This window comes from Salvia miltiorrhiza, chromosome 1 (assembly GCF_028751815.1).
Source record: "Salvia miltiorrhiza cultivar Shanhuang (shh) chromosome 1, IMPLAD_Smil_shh, whole genome shotgun sequence".
Classification (NCBI taxonomy): Eukaryota; Viridiplantae; Streptophyta; class Magnoliopsida; order Lamiales; family Lamiaceae; genus Salvia; species Salvia miltiorrhiza.
The window spans coordinates 10,762,548-10,781,801 of record NC_080387.1 but is presented as its reverse complement, the minus strand read 5'-3'; the positions used below and the strand labels follow the sequence as shown (position 1 = coordinate 10,781,801).

Sequence of the window (19,254 nt, the reverse complement as noted above, 5' to 3'; positions counted from 1 at the left end):
GGTGGTAAGGTGACTCAAGTCGTCTCTCAAGGAAGACTTAACAGGGCTTCGATTATGCTACTCACAAGTACAGAAATAAAACCTAAACACTCTAATCGGATAATTTGGGCTGACACTGACTAACGCTCTAACACCGGTACGTAATTGAAATGAAGCAATAAAAATTAACTAATGCAGGAACATATACGAACACAAATAAAAACTAAGAACACGGCATTTAAACATTAACGGATCAACTAGGGTTTCAATCTTGAACTCTGAACCAAACAATCATAAACTCATAACCATCAACAATTAATTAACACCTAGGCAAGAAACTAAATCGAGGATCAAATTCAAACTTGCGCAAACTTCAAGACAATTAAAAAGATTATTAAACATCCACCAATAAGATAAAACTGAAAGCAACAATATTAATCCAACGATTCTAACAATTTATTCGAGATCAAACGTCATCAATCACAAAACATCACTTTCACCATCATCACAATCATCAAAGCATAAACCAAGGAATTTAAATAAGCCAAGGGATTCAAATTAACTAAATAGAATAAATGAGTTCTTACAAGCGTAGCAATTCAATGGAAACAATCCGACGAAAGAGTAATGGAAATCACAAGCGATCCGATGAATCCGAAAGCGAGGTAAAAGTTTAGCAACTCTAAAAACAGTGGAAAAATAGTGGAAAATCGCCCTGGAGGCTGTGCTGATCGGAATCCCGAATAAAACCCTAAAAATGGGTTTTTATATCAAAAAACGTAACTGCCGAAAAATGACAGCGGCGGCGGCCGCCGTGAGACGGCGGCGCCGTGGACGGCGGCCGCCGTGGCACGGCGCCGCCGTGATGCCCTTTCGCAGAAACTCCCCAAAACGTGCACGGCTCGCGCCGTGGGGCTGCGGCGCCGTCTAGACGGCGGCCGCCGTGGCGCGGCGGCGGCCGTGGGTTGTCTTCGAAATTTGCTTCAATCTCTGCTGAAAAACTTGACAACTCTCGAATCCTGCACATGACAATAGTATACCCAGAAAGATCATCGAGCACGTGAAAAATAAGGCAAAGAGGAATAAAACATGCTCGAAAACACGGTAGAACACTAGCAAGAACCGCCCAAAAACGAGGTAAACAACCCCCCCACACTTAAATCCTTGCTTGTCCTCAAGCAACAACACAAAATCGAAAGAAAACCCACAGGCGATTCTTCTTACCAATCAAACTCAAACCAATCCAAGCCCTTCAAGAAATCAATGTCCCCCAAACAAGTGCTCAAAGCTAAGATTTAAAAGTGCAACAACGAGGTGATACAACTCAATCCGATCAGACCCAATTCTCCGCTAAGGGTGAATTTCCTAATGCAGTTTCCTTTACAATCATGTCTCACTCCTTTTTCATAATCTTTCATTACACTTCCCTCTTTTTTTTTTTTGGGGTCATGTTATTTTTGCTCATAATAGATGGGCCATAATTCACGAGATTGCACTTTTGGAGGTGATCCAAAATGTTCTCGTGTGGTTTCCCATGCTCATAATGACAACATTAGAGGAGCAGAGACCCAGACTATCAGAACTCAACAACCAACCAGACAATTCAAAACAGAGACAGATATTAGGAATTGCACTGAAAACACTCCCCTTAGCATCTACCGGACAAATCACGTCAAGAGTTGCTCATCAGGGTGTTGCACCAAAACCTTAAACTAATTGCACTTCATTGGGAACAAATCAATCAAAAAGAACGAGGACAACAATCCAAACAGACACAATCCAGAAACGCCAATGAGCTACCATCAATCATGTGATGCACTTAAGAACAGGCAAGAAAACAAGAGAAGGGGACCATTCGCCCCAAAACAAGCAAAACAGGGCAACAGAACCAAGCATGCAACGAAATGATAAAGCATCGTAAACCGCATGCGGCACAACCAACAACACAACCAAGACCGGACCATACGACCCCCCCAATGAATAAATAACGCCCCTCCCCCACACAGAAAAACTTGCACTGTCCTCAGGGCATGAAAACTATAAAGTTAGAGGACGTCCCTGAATAGGAGTGCAGTCAGCACGGCGACAGCAGTAGAGAGAGCGGCGACCTAGAGCTGTAAACCAAACAACGAGAAAACCCACAAGATAGAAAAGCATAAAACAAGAACGAAAGGAAAGACAAAAAAATATGTACAAAGGTGGGTAAGAGGTCGCTCAGTAGGGGCCCCGAGGGGGGCCCGGGGGGTGCCGGAACTGGTCCTGGTTCTGTAAAGAGAAGGCGGCCCACTGTCGCTCAAGGTCGGCGAGGTAGTAGTTCGTGTCAGTGAGGCCCTGGTTGGCATCGGTGAGGCCCTGATTGTATTGGGCAAACCGAGCATCAAAAGACGACACCTGTTCACGCAAACGCGTGACCTCTCCGCCAATGGTGTTCACCCTGCCGTAGACGTCGCCCAACTGTGCATGCATGGGCGTCACGTAGCCACCAAGATGGTCCAGATGACCATAAATGTCGTCGATCCGAGCATAGATGCCGCCCACCGAGTCCTCCACTGAATCAAAACGGGAGGAAACCTCCTGGCGGAACTGGCCAAAGGACTCGTCAAAATGGGCCTGAAACTGCTGAAAGGCATCGGAGGGGCCCGCCTCAGGATCATAAATGAAAGCAGGTGGTGGCGCAGGTTCGTCGTACTCCTCCTCATCATTGTCCTCATCATTGTCATCTATGACCTGGCGCGCCGAAGATGACGTGCCCTCGCCCCGTTGGAGCTGCTGCAAAATGGAACGGACATTGTGGCGTTTGGCCTGTGGAATGATGGTGAAGTCTTTGGCCACAAAAGTCTTGAGCTCAGAGTGATCAATCGCCCTTGTCTCAGCGGCGCTCAGGTGTGCGGGGACCTGGGTCGGCGGGAAGAGGCCGAAATGGAGAGCCAGGGCGGTAGAGATGGGGCTCAGGGAAGGCTTGAAACCCCCATGCCGGGCCATGCTGTGAAGCTGGTTCCAAATGATGGTCGTGGCGTCAATCTTCTTCTTCCGCTTTGCACACCATAGCATGTATAATTCAGTCTCATTGACTTTGTTGGCTTGCTCCTTGCCCAGAATGCAGAATGACAGGAATTTGTGGAGCACGCCGATATCGGCGTCAATGAGTTGGTTGCTCGGGGCACCTTGGCCGGTCCAAGTGGGCAATCCAGTCAGTTCTTTCCAAGCATTAGCCGGTACCCACGTATCCGGGAATCCCTTCAATCGATTCGGGTGAAACCCAAAGGCTTCACTCATGATCCGGTAGGTGACGACGCATGGCGTATTGAGCATGCGGCAATGTAGTTGAGACTTGTCGGCGGTCATATTGAGAGTGCAAAGGAACTCCAAGTGCAGTGGAAGCAAACCCGGCGGCGAGGTTTGGGAAAACTTGAAGAGTCCCAAACTCTTCAAATGTGCCGTGACGTTTTGGTCGAGTTGCACCCTTCGGAGCAGTGGCCAATCAAGACATCGAGGCTGAGTCACCTTCTTCCCTTTAAGGGCCTTCCATCGGGTGCCTTCCCAGTCCTCAAAGATAGCAAAGGGAGCATTGTAGACATGCCGGATGTCCTTCGGTGGCGAGGGAGGGCGGGGGAGAGGCGAGGCCGGCTGCCGGCTAGAGGAGGCCGGCTGGCGGCTAGAAGAGGCCGGCTGGAGGCTAGAAGAGGCCGGCTGGCGGCTCGGGGGGGCCTGAGGACTCGGCGGGGCCTCGTCCTCGTCTTCATCGACTATGACATGGTGGCGGCGGCGCTTGTAAGTGGTGAGAGGTGCCATGGGACGAGCTGGATGGAGGTGAACAGCGGAGGTGGTGCAGACGGCGGGGGCGGTCTGGACGGCGGCGGCCGTGAAGAAAGCGACGGTTGTGGAGCAAGGCGGCGGCCGTGGAGACGGCGGCGGCTGTGGAGCACGGCGGCGGATGTGCGGACGGCGGCGGCCGTGTTCTGCTGAAGATGGTGGCGGGGCAGCTCGGCGTCGGCGGTTGTGGTGGAGACGGTGTGGTGGCGGCGGCTGCAGTGGCGGTTGGGAAGGAGGCCGGGAGTTGTTGAGACGGTTTAGTGGTGGTGGAGTTCGGTGGGCTGTGAGGGGAAGGTAGGGTGGTGGTCGGCCGTGGATGACGGTGGTGGTCAGGTGGTGATGGGGGTGGTCCGGTGGTGGTGGTCGGAGGTGGGTGGCTAGCGGTGGTGATGTGGGTGCGGCTGACGGGGGTTGGAGGTGGTAAGGGAAAAAGAGAGAGGCGGAGGGAGGCGGGTATGAGAAATTAGGGTTTAGGTTATTTTTAAGGAGTAGGGCGGGCCGGGCTGGGGTGAGCGGGCTGGCTGGGCATGGGGGGTGGGACGGCGGCCGCTGTGGCACGGCGCCGCCGTGACCCCCCTTCGGGATTTTTGTGGATATGTCCGGTTTTTTAAGGGGCAGCGCCCGCCGTGACGCGGCGGCGCCGTGGACGGCGGCCGCCGTGGTACGGCGCCGCCGTCCCCCCCCTTCGGCATGTTGGGAATTTTTGAAGGCTTTGGCAGGTTTTTAAGAGGCGGCGCCCGCCGTGATGCGGCGGCGCCGTGGACGGCGGCCGCCGTGAGACGGCGCCGCCGGCCCTCCCCTTCGGCCTTTTGCTTATTTTTGCTATCCGGCAGCCAAAAACACATCCTTGAAGCTCGGTGACAGTCCGGGAATCCTATTTCCTGCAACACCACACTAAAACACCAAGAAAACGCCACAACAACCAACGACGAAAGGATAAAGCACCGCAAGAGCGCACTAACACAAAAAAAAAAAAAAAGAAAAGGTAAGAGAAGAAACGTGGGTTGCCTCCCACGAAGCGCTCTAGTTAAGGTCGAGAGCTCGACTGTAATAAGCTTGTCAAAATAAAGGGTCGTGGAGTTCCTGAGACTCCACCACGGCGGCAACCATTTCATGCTCCAAGTAGGGCTTCACTCTATGCCCATTGACGGTAAACGTCTCGTCGTTGTTCTCCTTGCTTAAGACTACAGCGCCATGAGGGAGAATCTCCTTAAGAAGGAAAGGGCCACTCCAACGAGACTTGAGCTTGCCCGGGAAAAGTTTCAACCTTGAGTTGAACAAAAGAACCTTCATTCCGGGTTTGAGATTCTTGGGTACAACGCGGCTATCATGCAACCTCTTGACTTTATCTTTGTAGATCCTTGCATTCTCGTATGCCTCGTTGCGTAATTCATCGACCTCTTCCATTTGCAAGGCTCTGTGCTTCCCCGCAGTAGTAATGTCGCAATTGGTGGCCTTGATTGCCCAATAAGCTCGGTGCTCAACCTCCACAGGCAGGTGGCACGCTTTACCGTAGACAAGGCGGTAGGGGCTCATTCCCAGGACTCCCTTAAAGGCGGTGCGGTGCGCCCACAAGGCATCATTGAGCTTAAGAGACCAATCCTTCCGGGAAGGTTGGACCGTCTTTTCCAGTATGCCCTTGATTTGCCGATTACTAGTTTCGGCTTGGCCCGAGGTCTGAGGATGATAAGGTGTGGCCACTTTGTGAGTAATGCCGTTTTTCCTCATAAGCTTCTCAAAAAGCTTGTTGCAGAAGTGTTTGCCTCCATCACTGATTATGGCCTTGGGAAATCCAAACCTACATAATATGTTTTCCTGCACAAACTTCAAGACGACATTAGCATCACATGTCCTTGTGGGGATGGCCTCAACCCACTTGGACACATAATCAACGGCAAGCAAGATATATTCATAACCGTAAGACATGGGGAAGGGGCCCATGAAATCTATGCCCCACACATCAAAAATCTCCACAACAAGAATGCTCGTGAGGGGCATTTCATTCCTGCGCCCAATTGTCCCCACCCTTTGACACCGGTCACAAGCAAGATAAAAAGAATGAGCATCTTTGAACAGAGTTGGCCAAAACAAACCGGATTGGAGGACCTTATGAGCCGTCTTTTGTCCACCAAAATGCCCACCACAATGGGCTTCATGGCAAAGCCTCAACACTTGTTGTTGCTCCACATCCGGAATGCATCTCCGAATCACCTCGTCCTTTCCCAACTTGAAAAGGTAGGGATCTTCCCAATAGTATTACCTGCAAGTAGCCAAAAACCTTTTCCTCTCTTGGGATGTTAGATCGGGTCTTAATTCCCCACACGCAAGGTAATTGACAATATCAGCAAACCAAGGCACAGAGGCAATTTCATAAGTATGCTCAAAAGGGAAAGACTCATGTATGACATCTCGACTCGATTCAACCACATTATGCTCAAGTCTAGACAAGTGATCGGCAACAGAGTTTTCACTCCCCTTCCTATCCTTAATCTCAAGATCAAACTCTTGCAATAATAAGATCCAACGGATAAGGCGGGGTTTAGCTTGAGACTTAGTCAACAAATATCTTAGAGCCGCATGATCACTATGGACAATTACTTTAGAGCCTATGATATAAGCACGAAACTTGTCTAAAGCAAAAACCACAGCAAGCAACTCTTTCTCAGTGGTAGTGTAATTCACTTGTGCACTATTCAAAGTCAAGCTAGCATAGTAAATCACACGCAACATTTTGTCAACACGTTGACCAAGAACGGCCCCCACAGCAGAGTTTGAAGCATCGCACATAATCTCAAAAGGCAAAGACCAATTAGGTGCAACAACAACAGGTGCAGTGCTTAACTTGAGCTTCAGCAATTCAAAAGCATGCATACAAGTTTCATTAAAATCAAAATCAACATCTTGAGCAAGCAGACGACATAAAGGTTGGGTAATCTTAGAAAAATCCTTAATGAAACGCCGGTAAAACCCGGCATGACCTAGGAAACTCCTAATGCCTTTCACATCGATTGGTGGTGGTAATTTTTCAATCACCTCCACCTTAGCCCTATCGACCTCTATGCCATCTTTTGACACGACGTGGCCAAGAACGATGCCACTAGTCACCATGAAGTGACTCTTTTCCCAGCTAAGAGTTAACCCACTCTCTATACACCTTTTTAACACCAAGTTAATTTTGCCCAAGCAATCGCTAAACGAATTACCAAACACGGAAAAATCATCCATAAAAATTTCAACAAAATCACCTATCATTTCCGCGAAGATCGACATCATGCACCGTTGGAAGGTCCCCGGTGCATTGCACAGCCCAAATGGCATCCTCTTCCACGCAAAGGTACCAAAAGGGGTGGTGAATGCCGTCTTGTCCTGGTCCTCCGGCGCGATTGCTATTTGATAATAACCTGACAAACCATCAAGGAAACAGTAAAAATCATGGCCAGCTAGACGATCCAACATTTGATCAATGAAAGGTAGCGGAAAATGATCCTTTTTTGTGACGGCATTTAGCTTCCTGTAATCGATACACATACGCCAACCCGTGACCGGACGGGTCGGCACCAATTCCTTGTTGTCATTTAGGATCACCGTGATTCCTCCCTTTTTGGGCACCACATGCACCGGGCTTACCCACTCACTATCGGCGATAGGGTAAATGATCCCTTCCGCTAATAGTTTGAGTACCTCCTTGCGTACTACCTCCATGAGGATGGGGTTGAGCCTTCGTTGACCATCCCTCTTAGGTGTTGCTCCATCCTCGAGGTGAATCCGATGCATGCATGTGGCGGGGCTAATGCCACTGATATCAGCAAGGCCCCAACCAAATGCCAACTTGTTGCTCCTTAGCACTTCCATCAACGCCATCTCTTGCTCATGCGTGAGCTCGGCGGATATTATCACGGGCTTCTCCTCTCCTTCTTCCAGGTACACGTATTTGAGATGGTTTGGGAGATCCTTCAGTTCCAACTTGGGCTTTTTGCATGTCGTGGCATCTTCAAGCACCACAGGCTCATCAATGGGGAGTTTGTCTCTTCGTTCTCTCTCTCTTTCCTCGGCTTCCCGAGCAAACTCCTCCATGTTCGCCGATCCTACAAAGACCTCCACTATCTCTTGTTCCTGCACATAAACCATCTCGGCGAGGCCATCAATAGCATCTATATAAGAGCATTCATTAGTGAAAGAAGATGATGGCAAAGCGCGACTATGATGCACAGAAAACGACACGGACTCTCCTAACACGGTCATTTTTATTGTTCCATTTTTCACATCAATCAACGTGTTAGTGGTGGCCATGAATGGTCTCCCTAGCAGTAAAGTGTGTTCCTTGCCATTCTCATGGACTTCTCCTATCTCAAGCACGACAAAATCGACAGGCACAATCAAACCACCCACTTTAACTAGGATATCCTCAATAACCCCGCGAGGATACCTAACTGATCTATCTGCCAATTGTAAGCACATTCTAGTGGGTTTTAAATCGCCTAACTCTAATTGCTTAAAAATAGAGTACGGCATCAAATTAATTCCTGCCCCCAAATCAAGCATGCCCGAGGCCTCCTTACCGTTCCCCAAAGCAATATTGATAACAAAACTACCTGGATCTCGTTGCTTGGGTGGCAAGGGCTGCTGCATGATGGAATTGGCAACCTCGGACACAAGGATCTTCTCATTGTCAACAAACTTCCTCTTCTTGGACGCCAGCTCCTTGAAGAACTTCACGTAAGCCGGGACATTTCTGATCACGTCCAGAAGTGGCAGGTTCACGTTCACCTTTGCCAAGATGTTGTAGAAATCGGTGAACTGTTGGTCCAGCTTTTCATTCTTCAACCGGCTTGGGTAAGGAACCGGTGGCTTGTATGGCTTGGCGGCCTTGTGGAGCTTCACTTCGGGCTCTTTCTCTTTCTCCTTCTCCTCCTCTCTTGGCTGCAACGGCTCCTTTACTTGCTCTTCCATGCGGGCTTCTTTGGGAGGTTCTTCTACAGGGGCTTCCACTTTGTTGTTCACCACCTTCCCATTGCGTAAAACAGTAACTGCTTGGGCTTGGTGGGGCTGCAATCCTTGTCCATGTAGCTTCCCTGGTTGTTGCTGCTGCTGCATCTGATTCAATGTCCCGGAGAGCTGCCCAACGGTTGTCTCGAGACGCTTGATTGTAGCCGACTGGGACTCCATGCTCTGCTTTGTCATCTCCATAAATGATTGCATGGTGTCCTCGAGAGACGGTTTCTGTGGTTGGGCTTGCTTCTGAAACTGCTGGGGCGCATTCTGGTATTGCTGCTGCTGCTGAAAATTCCCTTGCTGCATAGGGAACTATTGATACTGCTGATACTGCGGGGGCTGTTGCTGCTGCTGATAAGCTTGCGGGTAGTTCTGCTGCTGAGGGAAGGGGAACTGCTGCTGAGGTGGGTAAAACTGCTGCTGATTCTGATACCCAAATTGCTGTGGAGGGCGGCGGAATTGATTGCCTTGATTTGGTCCCGACCCTTGGCCAGGCGCTTGGTTCCTCCATCCAGAATTCTGCTGAGTTCTCCACCCCGAGTTGGGATTCTGTTGCCCTTGATTAAACATGGGCCTCTGTTCAAATTGAGGTCTCCCCTGGTATCCCTGGGCAGCATAGACCTCTGCTTCCCCTTCAGGTGTGAACTCCCCCATTCGGTGGCACTCGTTAGTTCCGTGGCTAAAATCGCCACAAATGCCACACCCTTCTGCTGGCGGTGCCTGAGCTGGCGGTGCTTGTGCTGGCGGTGCTTGAACGGGTTGAGGCTCCACCTGATTCATTCTTAGATGCTGAACTTGCCTCATCAGGTCCGCTACTTGCTTCTGCAGCTCATTGTTTGGGGCTACCGCATTGGCTTCGATCCTCCTTCCTCTGATTGATTTTTGTTGAGAACTCGCGGCAAGAGTGTTGAAGATCTCCTTGAGCTGATCAGCTGTCTTTCGGGCAATGTTGCCCCCAGCGGTACTATCCACCATAAACTGTGCCGTCTGAATCAACCCGTCATAGAAGAACTGCATCAACATGACGGGAGCCAACTGGTGCTGCGGGCACTAGCGGAGAAGCTCTTGGAATCTTTCCCAAGCCTCGTGGAGGGGCTCGTCAGCTCCTTGCATGAAGTTCATTATCTGTGTCCTAATCTCTTGCGTCTTGTGATTAGGGTAGTATTTGAGCATGAACTTCTCACTCGCCTCCGCCCATGTGGTGATGGAGTTTGGCGGCAAGGACAGTAACCATGTTCTAGCCCGGTCCTTGAGTGCATAAGGTAAGCACTTGAGTCTCAACTGATCCTCGGTGAGCTCCAGTAGTGGGAAGGTCTGCACTTGAGTGCAGAAGTCACGGATGAACTGTAAGGCGTCCTCACTCGGCATCCCATAAAAGAGCGGTAACAGGTTCGAATCGTTGGGCTTCAGATTGTAATTCCGGACTGCCGTGGGAAGCACTATCGCTGACGTGCTAGTGGCCCCAATAACTGGCCTGGAAAAATCTCCCATGTACTGGACGTTCTGCTCCGCCATGGTTTCTTGGTCAGGGTTGGGCCGAGCTTCTTCTTCTTCGTCAGAGTGCACAGGAGGTGTATCCTCAACGGCTTCCAGACTAGGGTTGGCAGCGATTCTCTCTTCACGGTCTCCCTCTCGAGACTGAGATTCCACAAGAATTCTCGAACTGGACTCGGACTCCTCCTCCAGGCTTAAAATGACCTCCCTAGGTCGATGAATGTTGTCGTAGTAAGGGGCAAGCTTTCTTTTCAAGCTGCGGCGACCTTGCATACACAACACTAGCAAACCAAATCAAACGCACCGGAGGGAGAAAATAACCAAGTCAAAAGAAATAAACAAAAATAAACACGGAAAACAAATGCAACACAATCAAATGCCTAAAGCCTTCCCCGGCAACGGCGCCAAAATTTGACTCATCCTAAAACACCTAATGGATGGACTCGAATTTATACGAGGTCGTCCTAGGGTGGTAAGGTGACTCAAGTCGTCTCTCAAGGAAGACTTAACAGGGCTTCGATTATGCTACTCACAAGTACAGAAATAAAACCTAAACACTCTAATCGGATAATTTGGGCTGACACTGACTAACGCTCTAACACCGGTACGTAATTGAAATGAAGCAATAAAAATTAACTAATGCAGGAACATATACGAACACAAATAAAAACTAAGAACACGGCATTTAAACATTAACGGATCAACTAGGGTTTCAATCTTGAACTCTGAACCAAACAATCATAAACTCATAACCATCAACAATTAATTAACACCTAGGCAAGAAACTAAATCGAGGATCAAATTCAAACTTGCGCAAACTTCAAGACAATTAAAAAGATTATTAAACATCCACCAATAAGATAAAACTGAAAGCAACAATATTAATCCAACGATTCTAACAATTTATTCGAGATCAAACGTCATCAATCACAAAACATCACTTTCACCATGATCACAATCATCAAAGCATAAACCAAGGAATTTAAATAAGCCAAGGGATTCAAATTAACTAAATAGAATAAATGAGTTCTTACAAGCGTAGCAATTCAATGGAAACAATCCGACGAAAGAGTAATGGAAATCACAAGCGATCCGATGAATCCGAAAGCGAGGTAAAAGTTTAGCAACTCTAAAAACAGTGGAAAAATAGTGGAAAATCGCCCTGGAGGCTGTGCTGATCGGAATCCCGAATAAAACCCTAAAAATGGGTTTTTATATCAAAAAACGTAACTGCCGAAAAATGACAGCAGCGGCGGCCGCCGTGAGATGGCGGCGCCGTGGACGGCGGCCGCCGTGGCACGGCGCCGCCGTGATGCCCTTTCGCAGAAACTCCCCAAAACGTGCACGGCTCGCGCCGTGGGGCTGCGGCGCCGTCTAGACGGCGGCCGCCGTGGCGCGGCGGCGGCCGTGGGTTGTCTTCGAAATTTGCTTCAATCTCTGCTGAAAAACTTGACAACTCTCGAATCCTGCACATGACAATAGTATACCCAGAAAGATCATCGAGCACGTGAAAAATAAGGCAAAGAGGAATAAAACATGCTCGAAAACACGGTAGAACACTAGCAAGAACCGCCCAAAAACGAGGTAAACAATAGGATAATGACATCCCCTTAAGGAGCTCAATAAGGTTTATTACGCTAAACCCTGCAGGTTGATTAAGTTCAGGCGTAATAATAAAGTTTGAGTGGTACTACTTAAGGAATTATTAAGAGATTAATTAATTTAAGCTGTCAGAGCTCTAATTAATTAATGGATGTCGGATATTTTAAATACGGAGATTTAATAAGTCTAAATACAAGCCCCGACTCATCACCGGCAATAAAAGGGTAAGTCAGTATCGGTTCTCTAGTGGAATGAACTGATATTTATAAATTAATTATGGTCTGGGCTGACCATGGATAAATTAATTTATTTGAGGCCCATCTTTATTCCTTGTATCTGGTCCCTGGGCTGGCCCAATGTCTCCTAGCCCAAGAAGACAGAATTTTCGGCCCTCACTAAGAAAGTGGCGCCTCCTCCCCTTTTCTGTATTATTAAATACAGCTGTCAGCTCTCAGGAAAATACACTGATAAAAATTAGGGTTTTTGAGAGCAGAGGGAGGCGCAGAAACGTAAGTGATCTTTCTGCCTTGGGAATTTCCATAGCTCGTTGTCCATCCAACGTTGGGAATTGAGCAGGATACAGTCGAGAAGATCAGAGCTGGAGTCAGATTCTTTCGACACGATCATCAACAGTTTGTGCATCCGATTCTCAAGTAAGTTTTCCTAACACCTGTGTGCAGCTGTTAAATTCATAGGAGCATGTTAGGATTTAATCGTTGTATGATAAATTAATAATAACCAAGAAACGATCATCGGGCAAAGTGGAACGTTAATTCAATTTAATATTCCTTCAATTGGTATCAGAGCCCAGGATTAATTTCTTGGCTCTATTATTAATTTATGTACGATTAATAATGTGCGTTGTTTTTAACTGCTGTTGTTCTTCGTGATTCGTGGAATACGTCGTTTGACGTTGTAATCGTTTTTCACCACGAGAAAATCCGTGGTTAGATTAGGTTTTCAATTGTATTTGTTTTTCCGTTGTAAATATGTAAAACTAAGGAACGAAACGAGGATGACGACGAATCAACGACGAGGAAGGTGTAAGGAGGTTGGCACGGGCACAGTGCGGCACGGGCAGCCGGCGCCGAGGGCCGCGCGCGCACGGGCGCTTTGGCACCGTGCGCTGCGCGCGCCTGGTCAGGCGGCCGCGCTGCTGCGTGCTGCTGTCACCGAGGGCTGCTGGTCCGAGGCGTGGCGAGGCGTGGTGAGGCTGGGCGAGGGCTGGAAGCAGCGGGCAGGGACGGTGCGCGCCCGGGGCTGCGCCTGCACGTTGCGCGCCCGGCGGGCGGCACGCTGCCGCTGCTGCCGCACGCTGGAGCCGCTACTGTCGCCGTTCGTTGCTGCTGCCGAGGACGCCAAGGCCGAGTCAGGCGAGAGCTGCTGCCGACCGTTGCCGCTGCTGGAGGTGCCGGACGGTGCTGCTGCAGCGCCGGGCTGCTGCCAGCGCCGGGACGCTGCGCGCGCCATAGCTGCTGCCGCTCCGGCGTGCTGCTGTGCGGCGCCGAGGGTTGCTGTGCGGCGGTGGAGGCTGCCAAGGGCAGCGGCGGCTAGGGTTTCCAAACCCTAGCTGCGTCTCAAACCCTAGGGGGCCCAAACCCTAATTCCAACGACGGGCTTGAAGTTTTCGGGCTGTTTTAGTTTTGGGCCTGTTTTTCTATTTTATTTTGTAATAGAATAGATGTTGGGTTTCCACGAATGGGTCACGAAGAATTTTATTTCTTTAATTACTGTTCTTTGCATGTCGTGGTTGTTAATCCCTATGCTCTTTACCTGCTTTTGCACGTCTTTGCTTGTTAATATTTGTTTATTAACTGCGCTTAGACAAGCATGATAGTAGGCTTATCATTTTCCTAAATATGTTTTAGAATTCTGCGAGCATGATTTACATGTTGCGTTCTAGAGAAGCATGTTTAGGTTTATGTGTTGAGCATGAACAAACCTTTTGAAAGAAAAAGACTAAGCTGTTTAATAATTTTTATAGTAATTAAAAATTATTTTAGACCTCCACATGCGGTCTCTAGACAAAGTGATTAGCAATATGAGTAACGGTCCACCCCACGTGGCTTACTTCATATCTGTTTCTCATAAGTTTGTCAGAAGAGGTTTCTATAAAAAATATTTAAACCATTGAAGTAGTGGGAGTTATGCAGTAACGGTCCACCCCACGTGGCTTACTTGTGTAATTTTCATAAGTACTTTGGAGAATGGTATTAAATAAGATAACCAAGAAAATTAAATTGAAAGCGACATGGTCCGCGTGAGTATGTTAATTTCGAGAATTTAATTTTCAAGGTTAAAATGTGGTTATTGCTTAGATATCATATCAAGTACAATGTACAACTCCCCCACGGAGTCCCTTCTTGATGATGATATGGTCTAGTCAAGGTGCCAACTATTAATTTCTTTTGTCAAAAGGTTAAGTTGACATGGATAGAAATTAAATGACTAGGTAAATAGTCTGGTTGAGGAGTTCGTGTGTAACTGTCCACCCCACGTGGCTTACACATGGAATTCCTTGAGCCGTTGGAGGTTTCACTAATATTGTTTTATCAAAAGGTTACAATATTATTGTTACGAACTATATGCTTTTCATGTTCTTACATGTTTATTTGTTTACTTTCAGATATGTCTATGTCTCCAATTATTAACATTCTAGCAAACAATCATCTCATCGGTCCTAATTACACCGAATGGAAACGCCATATTATGTACATACTTGACGCTGATGAGCACAGTTTTGTGCTTACTACTCCACGTCCCGCGGCCTTAACTGATGAGTCGACTGATGCGGAACGTGAGGCGCATAAAAGGTGGCATAAGTCGAATAATATGGCCAAGTGCTATATCATGATGACTATGTCGCAAACTTTGCAACTCCAGCATCAGGTCATGGATGACGCAGCGACCATCATGTTAAACCTCAGCGAGGTTTATGGGGAGTCCGAGAGGTCTGCTCGCTTTAACTTGATGAGAGAAATCTTATCTTGTAGGATGAGCGAGGGCAGTCCTGTGCACGATCATGTCATGCATATGACAAATTTGTTTGACAGGCTTGATCTGCTAGGAGGGGGTATCGAAGGCGAAGCCAAGGTCGATATCATCCTCAATACTCTCCCCAAAACTTTTGAGCACTTCCGTCTCAATGTCGTTATGAGCAAAGTCAACTACACTCTTAATGAGTTGTTGAATGCTCTGGTTGCGGCAGAGGGAGTGATGGGCCGTGGGAAAGAGGTCCTTGTTGCTGCCAAGGGATCTGCTTCTTCGTCGAAAGGCGGGAAAAAGAAGTGGAAAGGTCCAAAGGGCAAGCATGATCATAAGGCTAGTGGGAGCGGTAAAGCCAAAGTAGATGGCCCTACCGGCGGCGTGAACAAGCCAACGGCCAAGGGAAAGTGCTTCAAGTGCGGCAAGGTTGGGCATTGGAAGAAAGATTGTCCAGTGCTCAAGGCAAAGGGACAAGGTACGTCACAAGTTTTAGTAACTGAAACATGTTTAGCTTCGTTTTCTACTCATTCGTGGGTAGTGGATACGGGGGCAACTGACCATGTTTGTTACACCTTGCAGGGCTTCAAGCCAACAAGGGAGCTAGCAAGTGATGAGATCACCATCTCCATGGGCAATGCGTCGAAGGTCGCAGCTGTTGCTATTGGAGATTTATCTTTATGTTTTGGTGATGACATTTTAGTTTTGAGAGATATTTTGTATGTGCCGGAGTTTCGGCGGAACATAATTTCTATTTCAAAATTGTTTTTGAATGGATATTCAGTTATTTTTGATAGGGGTGTTTCTATCATGAGAGATAACAAGACTATTTGTTCTGGAATTTTGAACAACTCTCTCTATACTATTACATGTCCAATTAACAACTCTGTCCATGTTGCATCTACATCACAAATCCTTCCAAATCCGAATAAGAGGAAGTATTATTCTCATGAACAATATACGCATGCGTGGCACCTAAGATTAGGCCACATCAATCTAAATAGGATCCAAAGGCTCGTTTCAAATGGAGTCTTGAAAGACTTTCAAGCTGTTCCATTTAGAACCTGCGAATCCTGTATAGAGGGAAAGATGACGGCAAGGTCTTTTAAGGCCAAGGGGAATAGGGCCTCGCATGTGTTAGAATTGATTCACTCTGACTTGTGTGGACAGATGTCCACTAGAGCTCGTGGAGGGTATGAGTACTTCGTCACTTTCATTGACGATTACTCAAGATATGGGTATATTTACCTACTTCAACGCAAGTCTGAATGCTTTGAGAAATTCAAAGAATTCAAGGCAGAAGTGGAGAAGAGAAGGGGTAAATCTATCAAGTCATTGTGGTCTGATCGCGGTGGCGAATACCTCGGAAACGAATTCTTACAGTACTTGTCAGAATGTGGGATTACATCCCAATTGACTGCACCGGGTACTCCCCAATAGAATGGTGTAGCAGAGAGAAGAAACAGAACTCTTATGTGTTAGGTCCGGGGGGTCTCGAATAGGTGTATGGGGGGGGGAATACACCTATAGGCTATTTTTATGACTATCTACAAACCTCAATCAGAGGGATCTCAGTCAGAGATAGAAGCAAAACTTTACACGCAAACAAGACACCTGTTTAACCGAAATAAGTGTTGACCAACAGGGTTGACGACTGATACTGAAAGCTCTTCAGTAAAGAGTTATCAGTTAAGTCACTGGAACTTAACTGATACACGTAAGGGCTTCAGTCGTGTTTGCAAAGATGAAGATGATATCTCTCTTCCTTACTATCAGAGGATAGTGAGTCAGATTGATATCATACGCAGCAGAAATTAAACTTAGTTTCGAATAGCCTCGGTGGAGCAGATAGTTGGATTAAGGTTTCTCTTTTCAGTTAGTCAGCATTCAGTTTTATCAATTGAAATAACACAGTTATGAATGTAAAACTGAAAGCTGTAAATAACACAGAGACTTTTACGTGGTTCGGAAAAACTCTTTCCTACATCCACGGCTGGTTGATCAGACCAACAATCCACTCCGCAAGTGCTTTCCTGGTGCACTGCAAACCGTGAACTGAAGATAAACTCTCTCTTCAGCACCTACACACCTCGCGTAGGGTTTCCTTACCTACACACCTCGCGCAGGATTTCAGCACCTACACAGCTCGCGCAGGATTTCCTTGCTAAGCACACCTCGTGCTTAGACTTCCCTATCAGAGTTCAGAACACCTTCTGAAACTCCGAGTCACTCAAACACTCTTATGGGGGAGAGGTTTAAACGAGTGCCAACTATACTTACAAAGAACGAGTTCTTTGAAGCAAGTTTGACCTTTGGCTTCTGGGTACACAGAATATATGCCTAGGGTCTAAGAGAATGTATGTAATCAGCAGTGACTGATTTTGGCTTTGGAATTCTCTTCTTCGATTCAAGCTTTGGGCGGTTTAAGCTTTAGGCTGAGTAGCTATTTCGGCAGAGCTTCAGCTTATGTCGTTGAATCGGTGAAGATTGAAGTGATCCTCGAGCGCTATTTGTAGGAGAACTCTTGAATAGATCCGTTGGCGTAAATCGTCCTCAAGATTTCTTCCGTTGGAGAGCAATTCGAATTTGGGCTGAGGCTTCAATCTTCGAGGTTCCTTGTCTGTGTGGAAACGACTCTCTTTGATGGACAGGAGATGTGACATCTCTGAAAAGTAACCACCAGATAGGAATGACCTCTGCAGAGATAAGATATTGAGATATCTCTGCATTTAATGCGGCTGTACTTGAGCGTACGTGGCTTCCTCTGAACGTTGGAAGATCAGTCCTAGGAGGAATGTTCAACTGATACTTAACTTTAGTATCAGTCCATGGCGCGCATTAAATAATCAGTCTTCAACTGATTCTTCAACTGATACTTCAGTTGGTAACTGCAGTCTTCAGTCTTCAGTCTTCAGTCTTCGTTCTTCAGTCTTCAGTCTTTGACACCGCAACTAAACTAGAAACGAACTCTAACACTTGAGTTCAAAAACGATTCTAGTCTATTACATTTAAGTCCTATGAATTTTGGTATCATCAAAACAAGGGTTAGGATATTCCACAAGGTTCCCAACAATTTCCCCCTTTTTGATGATGCCAAAACCACACAGCAGTTCTAGACAGCAAAAAGACTGAGCTCACAGTACAAGTTCTAGACAAGGGGTGAAAGCTGTTCCCCCTTAACAACAGAACCTAAATAACTTGTACTCAGAGCAAGAACGAAAACAGTTCTAAACACAGAACAGCAAGAAGACAGAAAAATAACCATAAATCAGAGCCTGGACAAAGAGTCATTGTCTTCAGGGTGAGATCAATAAGAAGTTGTCCTTTTTATAAGGGAAGCATCAATCTAAGATTACAGCTTGAGAATATAAAAAGAACATTACAGAGTATTGCAATCTAACTTGAGGTACTTGATTGTAGAGTTTGCAAACAACTTCCCATACCTTTTTGGCTTCTTTGGAGTCTGGATGAAAGTTCCAGATTCTACAGACGGCTCTGCATTCTTTCTTGATCTTCTCTCTGTCAACACCATTTCTGAACCTTGGTGGAACTACTACTTTCTTTTGAGGGTCAGGTATGCTTCGTCCATAAGCCTTCTGAGCTTCCAACATTTGATGAACAGGTTCATGTTCTTGGAAATGCATCAGGAAGTACTTCCAGGCTTCATACCTGCGCTCCTTTTCGCCTTGAATATTCGCAAACACCATCCATTTGGTGTAGCGTTCCTTGAATTGTTCCCACCAGTCATTCAGTTTTGATGGTATCCATTTATCTGGTCTCTCAAACTTCTCCAGATAGGATACAATCAGTTCACTCTTGAGATAATGCTCAAGCTTTTGACTTTTCTTCAGAGTTGAGATGAATTCGACCGTTTTCTTCCTCTTCAGTTCTGATTCACTAGAAGAGTTTTCTCTGTCTCTCTTCCTGCTAGCTTCAACTGAGGCGAAGGTGGGAGCTACTCTTGCCGTGATTTCTTCAGCCCTGTTTTCCATCTTTTTGAGAACATCGGGGAGCATGTCCGCTTCTTTTTGCATTCGTCTCAATATATCCTCTTCCCCCTTTTTGGCATCAGCTGGAGGAAGTTGGCTCTGTAACTCTTGAAGATCAGTGAGCATTTTCTGAACAAGAGCGGTGTCAGTCGATTCTTTGGTTTGTTGGAGTTCCCTTTCCACCTTTGCTAATCGTTCCATTATAGGTTGTACCGTGGTTGCAACTAGTTCCTGAACCTCTGTTCTTGGCATGAACCTCTTTAGGAACTCAAGTTCCATTTCCTCGAGCTTTGTAGTTAGACTGAGGAAGTGTGTCTTCCTTTCAATCTCTGATTCGAGAAAGAGAGTGTAGAGTTCTTCGTGCTCTTTCTGTACTTTGGGAAAGCCAATCTTTGTATCAACC

At 47.1% G+C, this 19,254-nt stretch overlaps 1 protein-coding gene across 1 annotated transcript in view; it reads right to left on the bottom strand.

Moving 5' to 3' along the window:
• The window catches only part of LOC131019092 (uncharacterized), a gene marked incomplete at its 3' end in the record, with an annotated part of 102,199 nt that overhangs the window by 69,970 nt on the left and 12,975 nt on the right, over nt 1-19,254 (bottom strand). The window contains exon 5 of the mRNA XM_057947807.1: nt 6,498-7,210. Coding sequence (XP_057803790.1) covers nt 6,498-7,210 — 713 coding nt within the window. The remainder of the gene's footprint in view (nt 1-6,497; nt 7,211-19,254) is intronic.